The 9,753-nt window shown below is 45.3% G+C and overlaps 1 protein-coding gene across 1 annotated transcript in view; it reads left to right on the top strand.

Moving 5' to 3' along the window:
- Nucleotides 1–375: 375 nt before the first annotated feature.
- Nucleotides 376–9,753, top strand: part of LOC147462074 (RNA polymerase II transcriptional coactivator KELP-like) — a 31,652-nt gene continuing 22,274 nt past the window's right edge. The window contains exons 1-2 of the mRNA XM_086502538.1: nt 376–880; nt 1,131–1,236. Coding sequence (XP_086358664.1) covers nt 428–880; nt 1,131–1,236 — 559 coding nt within the window. The 5' untranslated portion in view covers nt 376–427. The remainder of the gene's footprint in view (nt 881–1,130; nt 1,237–9,753) is intronic.

Genomic DNA, 9,753 nt, shown 5'->3' with positions numbered 1-9,753 from the left:
GCCCTTAGTGGAGTATGCGTACAATAATAATGTCCACATTTCTACGGGAAAGGCACCCTTCAAAGTTATTAAAGGAAGACCCAAACTCCAATTGCTAGTCAAGACAATTGGGAAGATCTTTGCTGGTGATGAATATATAAAAGAGCCTCGACGATCTATGGACACCAAATCACCATGCATGCATGTAAGAGAGAGAGAGAGAGAGAGAGAGAGAGAGAGACTGATGTCTTCATTCCATCCTACCCTTAGCTAGTTGAGTGCTCGCAGATTGCATGAGGAGAATTATGATGATTCACCTCTTTTTTTTTTTTTTTTCAAAAAAGTCTTATCACCTACTAATCGGTGCAGTTGTAGCAATAGGTCGCCAACAGTAGGCTTGTACATTTAATGTGAAAGTGGTTTTTGTAGCACCTTGTGCTGGCTTGCTATGGCGACGGAAAGCAGCTCTCCAAGCGAGGAGGAAGTACGAGAGACGGTTCTGCAGATTCTTCAAGAAGCGGACCTGGAGAATATGACAGAGTTCAAAGTACGGGCTTCCGCTTCCGAGAAGCTCGGGGCAGACCTCAACCAGCCTGTTTATAAGAAGCTCGTCAGGAAAGTGGTGGGGGACTACCTCGACGCGCGTGCAGACGCTGAGGCGGAGGCCAAGACTGCACAACCAGCTGACGAAGAAGAAGAAGGAGACGAAGCAGCGGCAAATGTTCCTCCTCTTGATGATGATGCGCAGCTCGAGGAAGTCAAAGTCTTGAAGTCTCAAAATGCAAGCGATGATGATGATGATGATGGTCAGCCCAGTCGATTTGCTCGCAAGCCTCCCCTACCTGCTCTGAAACAGAAAAAGCAGATGTCAGGCGGCGATGACGACAACCTCATCTGCCAGGCAAGTTTTCTCAACTTGCTTTGTTTGCCTAAAGTTTCAACTTCTGGTCTCCGTATAGAGTTGCTTATTGCTCTTGCTTCAGTTAGAGAGTATGTATCTCTTGCTCTATATCCCTCGAATGTTGTGCAGTGATGATGTGATGTGAATCACATGTTCTCAGATGTCTTGCATCATCGTATGGTCATGGTTCTTGTAGCTTATGTTTTGATTGGTCAGTGTTCTTCGCTAACCTGATTGGTCTTGACTTCAGCTTTCAAGCAAAAGAAATGTCTCCATCCAAAAGTTTAGAGGCAAAACCCTTGTTTCCATTCGTGAGTACTATGAGAAAGATGGGGAGCTTCGACCCAGTGCGAAAGGTGTGTATCTTATATAGCCGTATGAAATCGAGAAGGTTGTTATGAGGCTTTGCATGTGTTTTTGTTTTGTAGACCAGTCTTTTGTTTTCTCTGATGGTTGTATGTGCCTGCTGTTGTATTCATTTGACTACTCAAACCATGCACTAGCACAAAGAACAATGGTCATTGAACAATCAACAACCACATGTGCACCAAATTCAACCCGTTGAATCGATGTGCACATTTGGGATAGTCGCAGCTAAACCAAAGGCCTGAAGGTGAAGCTCTAATCTTTGAGTATTATCTCCGAAGTAGTCCTCCTTCCACTATGAAGTAGGAGCAGGGTAGTTTTTGAACTTGAGCAAGTATTTCCGGATCAACTTTTCCTTGACTTGCGCTAGGATCTGCTTAGGCTTAAGAGTCTCCTCGGCTTCTTCTACCTCTGGTTACTCCTTTGGCTCCGTGTCCTCCGGCACACCACCTTTGAAAGGTTGCGGTAGACTCATACGAAACACATTACTATCTGGTAACTTCATATACATTGTATAATTATTTTGAAATCTTGAAGAGCCGATAGCGTCACTTACTTAGCTTTTGGAAAAACTTGTTGCCCGTCCTCTTTCTCAAGCATGCCTTCTCTCACCTTCTTTCAACTACGTCGTGTCGATGCTTGTCTGTTGCTCTTTTGTGCCGTTCTTGAGACTTCTGCAAAGCCTCCTTAACGTTGGCAAAAGTGGTGGTGAGATCCTCGGCCTAATGATTCGCCTGGAATAAGTTATTCTTGGTGCTAAGATAGCCACCCTCAACCATCTCAGATGGTGCCTTCCTCGTCAAGGTGTGAACAATGTTGTTGTAAGCAATCTCCACCAGCGGCAAATAGTTCTCTCACGAAGACTTATTTTCAAAGATATAACACTTCAACAGTCTAATACGTTTAGTTGGTAATCTTTGATTGCCCATCGGTCTGCGAATGAAACGAGGAAGTAAAGCATACACATTCTCACAAAGTGCTCTCTAAAACAATCTTGTAAATCTGGGGTTTCTATTTAGCATAATAGATTTAGGCATTCCGTGCAACCAAAAGATGTGTGATAAGAATAGCCTTGCCAATTATCGGCCTTCAAAGTTCATTGTCTTCTTCACTAATACGAAGTGAGCGTGTTTACTGAATCTATCCATGATAGTCCAAATGCCATCATGCTCGCCCCGAGTCTTGGGGAGATCAAATACGAATCCTTAGCTATATTTTGCTTTGGTCTATGTGTAATAAGTAAAGGCTGTAGGAGTCTTGGCACTTCGTGCGTGTCATACTAAACTTTTTGACATACCAAACAAGTACGCACAAACTCATTCACATTCTTCTTGAGTTGAGGCCAATAGGAGTAACTCTCATTTGCCTTGAGTGTCGCTTGTATTCCCCTATACCCAACAAAAGGATACTAGGTCAATAACTTTTGCCTCAAACTCCGTGTCACACAACATGGTTTTCTGCATCAAATAATCTTGCTTGCAAGAATACCTTGAAACTGTCTCCCCACTCAATATTTTGTCGAATATTTGATGTGTAGTATACTACTCTCACATTTGATTGAAGTACAACGGATATTTGTGGCTTGCAAGATAAAGCGTCTACAACCATATTCTTCTTGCCTCTCAAGTATACTGTTTGGAAGGGAAAGAGAGACAAGATGTTCGTCCCTCTCATTTGCTTTTTGACAACTTTGGCTTGGACAAGAAACATTCAAACTCTGATGATCCGTGTGCCGAGCAAGTAATATTTCCACGGACTCAAAGAATGTATGACTGTACACCTCTCAACGTTCGAAAACATCGAACTCTTGTAAGCTACTACATGGTCATCTTGTATCAAGATTGCACTCAAAGCGCTTCCACAAGCATCGCAGTAAACCTCAAAAGATTTCTTCAAGTTTGGTAGAATCGACACTTGCCCCGGCTTCGACTTTTTCTTGAGCTGCTCAAAGTGAAGGTCTCAAATGAATGGTACCCCTTTTGAGTAAGGGTATGTAACGAGGAAGTTATCTTCGCAAATTGTTTTTAATAGTAAGAACATAAGCTGTAACAGACTTGGACACTCCAAGTCGAGAATCTGCCGCGACAACACAAATAAACGCTTCAAAACAGTTCACAATTCACAATTGATTCAACACTGGCTCGACGGAGTTCCGTGCCTAGAGATATTGCCCCCAAAGACTGGCGCCCCTTTCTGTATTTCTTTTTGTATTAATCTGTGTTCAAAGTACAAGAGTGCGGGCAGGCGCTCACACTCAGACTCTGCGTCTAGATGCTTTGAGTTGTGAGAGGCCTGCTCACATATTTAAAGATTACAAGGGTTGCTAATAGCAGAGCCCAAAAGCTAAAAATCAAAAGCCCCAAAAGTTTCAAAAACTGTCCATAAAAAGCTGTCCCTAAAATAAAGAAACTTTCATTATTTTTATCTGTCAAGCCATTCTTGGCAATAAAGCAAGCTATAAAAAATTGAAGCTCTCTCTCTCTCTCTCTCTCTCTCTCTCTCTCTCTCTCTCTCTCTCTCTCGCGTAGCCAAAAGCAAAAACAGCCAGCCGTAAAACCCACCGCAATTCACGGGATGCCACGTCAGCAGTACGGCTTTCCGTATTCTGCGTCGCATTTTGCAAGGCCTGTCCATACGGAGCCTGCCACGTCAGTTGCAGCCTACGAGAGTGTGCGTGTGTGTCAGGGTTATGCCACGTCATCCACTTTGTGACATACCCCCCCTCTTGAAAGCATTGTAATTGCCCTCGATTACGCCTGCAAAACAGACAGAAGCCATAAACTGTCTTAGCAGACACTGATTGTTAGTACCGACGCACTAGGAACACACATCTAGCACATGTACCAATCGACAATCACATCACACGACATCACAGGACATCATGTCACAAATGGGAGCGCATAACAACATAAAATACATTGGGATAATAGGATTTATCACTTATTATTGAAGCCAGAGGATATAGAGAGAAATAGATAGAGAGAGAAGATCGACACAGTACTGGGGACCAAAAGATGGGATGGTCCCCCCCCCCCCCGTAATAGTATCTTTACTACTGAGGAGAAGTCTATACAAGCACTTGAATCCAACGTATTACCACGTTCATTCTAGAATAAGACTTGATGGTTCCCGGAAGTCTCAGCTTCCGATTCCTAGGGCAAAACCCTATTCCGAGGAACTTCCGTTCCTTATTCCAAATCCTTGAGAACCAAGGTTCTCGCCTCTGGACCTCACCTTCTAGACTCAAGGCATGACATCCTTGCAACTCTCTTTTCCAACTGTGTTTCCAGAGTCCTCTTCCCGCAGAACAACTCTGCTTTCCCCGACACGAAGCCCTTACTAATGAGTCCCAACTTCCGGATCACAAACTTGAGAGACTACCTCTCTTCGATCCGTGGATCTACTTCCCAAACTTGGGTACGAAACCCTTGGGCTGATCTCGCTCTAGTTCTTCAGAGCGCTTTTCTCTTGCAGAGGCTCATACCTTCCTCTGCTCCTACTCCCTCACGAAGAGGAAGTACACTTGCAATCAAATACTCAGAGATCATAACATGGAAATCGTTACCTTCAAAGTCTCGACGCTCGAAACGCAACTTGGTTCTCGAAAAGCAATTCCCCGGAAGAGATCTCTAAATAGAAAATCCTCTCTTGCAATCCTACGCACAAAAGAGGTGTGTTCTCGGGTCCTTGTAAATCAGCCCCGTCTACGACGTTTATGGGCTGAAAACAGAGAAAAACAGCAGCTTGTCGCGATGGAAACACGCTCCGTACGCACTTCTTCGCGAGAGAACTTGCGCACTGGGTCTTGGCGACATCGGGTACACTTGGGACAGTCATGGGCATCACCAGCAAACGTCTTCTTTGCGGGTGAACTCTGCAGTAGCATCTCCTCCTTGCAAAAACTGATCCTCCCCTCTGAGTAAGGGCATGTAATGCTTTTATAGCTCCTAGCCACGGGCACGAATAGTTGCTGGCGTAGAGATCGCGGCCGTTTTTTTTTTTTTTGGCGTTGTTCTGCCAGAAAAAGAGAGAGAGAAAACCCTGGCTGATCTGTTGCCTTATTTATCAGATGGCTGCCCACTTATTAAGTGGACGGCCGATGATTTTAAAAATAGTATGAATTTGCCCAAAAACTCAATAAAATCTTATAAGTTAAAAACAATGCTCTTACAACACTCCCCAGGCGTCCCTGGATGCAATCACATGCACAGTTGCAATGCAGACATAGACTTCCTCGCGGGAAAGCATCTGTTTTCTCTAAAGGGAATCCTGCTTTCTCAGAAAGCATCTGTTTTTCCTCAAAAGTTTCCTCTCAACCCATCTTCATTCAAGTGCTTGCTTTTCCTTGTGCATTAGGAATACCCATCACCTAGTCGTTTCCTACCGAACTTACGGTACAATCTCCTTCACGATGCTATATGTCACCCATCCTATGACGCATTAGAGATGTCCGTTCTCGGATGGTCGGATACTTCTTTCTTGCTCCCCATCACCCATTCGATGTGACGCATCAAAAGTACCCGTTCTTGGTGGCCTTACAAATATTCCCGTTCTCAGTGCTCCCGTCATTACTTTGATTGACGCACTAGGAATACTCTGTACTCGGATGTCTCCAGTGAGAAAAACCCTCTCACTTAAAATTCCAATAATTCATTTATTATCATTTTTCCTTGGTGTTCCAAGCGAGAAAACCCTCACTTATAAATCCAATAATTAATTTAGAATTATTTTCCTGCTAGATAAAGCCAATTTAGCAACACATCACGTGACATTCAACATTCATTCGGATCTTAGACCATGATTTATCGGCAATGCAGTTAGCAATCGCATCTAGATCCACTCAGGACCTCACAGATGCCCGATTGACTAACCCCTATTGCAACCATGTCTATTCAAGATCATTCAGACCGAAATGCTGCAGTCATTTCGTCTATCAGTTCTTTGCACTTGAACAAGTCAAGAATAAGTCAGTTTCATATTTTCCGGAATACCATCATCCAACAGAATACTGTCAGCTCTCAGTCTCCCTGAAGCTCAAAGAGACATCAGTGACTAATATTTAAAAATTGAGGCATCTGTTGACAAAGGAGCGGAGTAACTCCCCTCTTGTGCAAACCCACTGCACCAGATCTTCAGCCAAGCTGAATTCTGGGTTCCATTTGGAATAGACTATGCTAAATCAAAAGCTTCAAGGTAAAGATTTACATTCCAAGGAATATCTGCTAGGTCTTCCTCCTCCATTCGCTTCGCGTCCATTGCGAAGTAGGTCTTGAATTTAACCAAGAACCGTCAGTTCGCTTTATCTTCTTTCTTTCTTTCTATGCCAATTTTTGTTCTGGAACGAGTATCTGCTCGTTTTCGTCCAATTCGGGTTGCACATCTAGCTTCCCATCATCGGGCACATCGTCTTCAAAAGGCTTTAAGAGACACATGAAAAACATTGTGAATGCTCCAAGTATTTTGGCAGCTTCAGTCCATAGGAGATATCATTTATCTTTTCGGAAAATTTGGAAAGGTCCACACTATCTCATGCTAAGCTTTCAAAGAAACGCTCCTTTTCCTTTTTTTTTTCCTTTCTCGAGAGTACCTTCTTATAATGCAAGAGCACCCAATCATTCTCCTTCTATTTCAAATCACGACAATGGCGATCTGCTGCCTTTTTTTGTCTTTCCTGAAATTTCTGCAAAGCCTTCCGGACCAAGTCCCTCGTGAACTCCCTCGTGAACTGGTCGGCTTCAAAGAAAAATCTTATCTTTCGTGCTAAGGAAGGGTGGAATCTTCGTAGCAAATTCAAGAATCTCAAAATGGCACCTTCCCCATCAAAGAGTTAATCGTGTTTCACTGAATTAGCAATCTCTGATTGCCCGTCAGTTTGCGGGTGGAACGATGACGAGAACTGCAACCGCGTGCTTATGTTCTCCCAAATAGCCGTCCTAAACAAACTCATGAACCTGGGGTCCCTGTCAAAGACAATCGTCTCTGGCATGCCATGTAATCTAAAGACCTGGACAATAAACAGTCGTGTCCACTCTGTGGTCTCGGGAGATGAAATCCATTGCAATACTTTCCTAGGGGCGGGTGGGTATGGGTAAAAGGCTGTAACAATCCCTGTGCTTTATGCCTGTCAAACTTGACCTTCTGGCATACCAAGTAACTGCGCACAATCTCGTCCACATCCTTCTTGAGTCTCGACCAAAAGAAGTATCTCTCTACCCCTTTCAAGGTGGTAGCAATGTATCGATGACTCGCAAAAGGTGGACAGTGGCATTCGATTAGAACCTTTTCCATCAACGGCTGTGTAAAGCACAACATGGTTTTCTTCATCAAGTAGCCATCCCGAATGGAATAGTCCGCTACTATCTCCCCTTTCTGTATTCAAGTGAATACATTTGCAAAATATGGTCTGTGGTGTATTGATCGACCATATCCTTGAAGTTCCTATGATGTATCGCGGAAATAGCCAGATCCAACGGCTTTCGGGACAAAGTATTTGCCACCAATTTCTTTTATCCCTGCGCCACCAATTTCTTCTATCCCTGCACATGGACAATCCGGAAGTAAACCGTGACAAGATGTTTTACCCACCGCATCTGCTTTTCCCGATAGCTGCTTCCGTGACAAGTAGTGTAAACTCCCATCATCTGTGAAAATCGTAACATCGACTTCGAGTAGGTAATGTCGCCATTGAATAAGAGCATGGATAGCCGCCAAAAGCTCTTTCTCACAAATCTGTGCTGTCAATTTTGGCCTTGAGAACAATCGGCTCTCGAAGGCAATGACATTGGCCTTCTTGCATTAAGACTGCATCCAGACTACGACCACAACTATCACAATATACTTCAAACGACTTCTGCAAGTCTGGCAAAGTCAAAACTGGTCCCGTAGTCAATTCTCTTTCAAAGTCTGAAAGGCAGTCACCTTTGTGAGTCCCCACGAGAAAGGGACTCCTTTCTGAGTCAAGATATGCAAAGGGGAAGCAACCTCTGCAAACTTTCGAATGAACCGCTTGTAGTACGAACACAGTCCCAAGAAGCTTCTATAACTTCTTGGACATTCTTCAAATCGGGCCAATCACGGATAGTCTCTATCTTGGCCGGATCCATATGCACTCCTATTGTGATCTCGTAATGCCTGAAAGACTTGAAGTATATGATCTCTATGTTCTGTCTCATCCTTGGAGAAAACAATGATGTCGTCAAAGAAAGTGCCAACAAATAGTCTGTACTCTCGAAAAATCTTGTCCATCATTTGGTTAAATGTCGCAGGACCATTGGTTAAGCCAAAAGGCATCACCAAAAACTCAAATAACCCAAAAGTCGTCCGAAAGGCTGTCTTGTAGGCGTCTTCCGGTGCAATTCGGATCTGATGATATCCACTCTTCAAGTCAATCCTGCCAAAACATGAGGATCCCTTTACTCTGTCGAGGATATCATTGATCTTAGGAATCGGAAATCTGTTGTTGATGGTGATTTTGTTGAGAGCTCTATAATCGATGCTCAGGTCAAAACATATTCGACCTTCATCCATCGTTCAGTTCTCTCAAAAAAAGGTGAGTAAAGAAATTGAAGTTCATCAAGTACAATCTCTGAGCCCTTCATTTGTCAAAGTCGCATTCTTGGCCCGGTAGTCAACCACGTTCTTGTGGTACCAACGGATCATGAGTAGAACGTCACAACCTTCCAAGGCAATTACGTAAAACTCCGCGTGCCCTAAACACCCCTGTCATTGCAAACAAAGTTTGCCAATGCTCGGTGTAATGGCAACATCCCTTCCGGGTGTCACTCGAACTACCTCCGCCTATGGCCTCAGCCTGTCGGGCATAATTCCAAATCGAGCCGCCAATTCAAGAAGTTTGGCTTGGCTCCTTCAAAAGAGCTTCCTGATCTTTCCCTTAGCCCAACAAAGTTTGTACTTTCATTCATTTGATTCGGTTCAGACCCCACGCAATGTGGTATCAATTCACGAGATGACAAAGACACGAGCGCTCGCTACTGCTGAACACCCCCCCCCCCCCCCCCCGGCTGCGCCATCGCTTCCCCCCTCGCGCTGCCCCCCGCTTCCGCCTGCCCTTGCGCGCGGCAGCCCAGCTTGCCCACCCCCTGTTGCGCCATCGCTGCCCTCGCCCTGCCCCCCGCCCCCGCCTGCCCTTGCGATGCGGCAGCCCAGCCCGCCCACCCCCTGCTCCGCGTACCCGCCGCTGCCCCTAGCTTGCGTTGCTCGCCAGCTGCCACCCTCTCGCGCCGCCATTCAAACCCCCCCCCCCCGCCCGCGCGCCCGCCCACTGCCTCTTGAGGTCCCCCACACTGCCCGCCTTATCCGATCTTCCCTCCCCCCCCCCCCCCCCCCCCCTTCTCCCCGAAGCCTCCTGCACTTGGCTCTGGCAACACTGTTTCTTTGGACAGTGCTCGACGCGCTCAGCTGCAGAGTCGCTTTACCGCCCGCTTCTTCGACACAGCAGTAGACACAAATGGAGGCTCTAGCTCCGCCACAAAGGGACTCGTCCGAAG

Source organism: Adiantum capillus-veneris, chromosome 3 (assembly GCF_014529385.1).
Source record: "Adiantum capillus-veneris isolate H3 chromosome 3, ASM1452938v2, whole genome shotgun sequence".
Lineage (NCBI taxonomy): Eukaryota > Viridiplantae > Streptophyta > Polypodiopsida > Polypodiales > Pteridaceae > Adiantum > Adiantum capillus-veneris.
The sequence above is the reverse complement of the archived record's forward strand: the minus strand, read 5'-3'. Positions and strand labels throughout refer to the sequence as shown.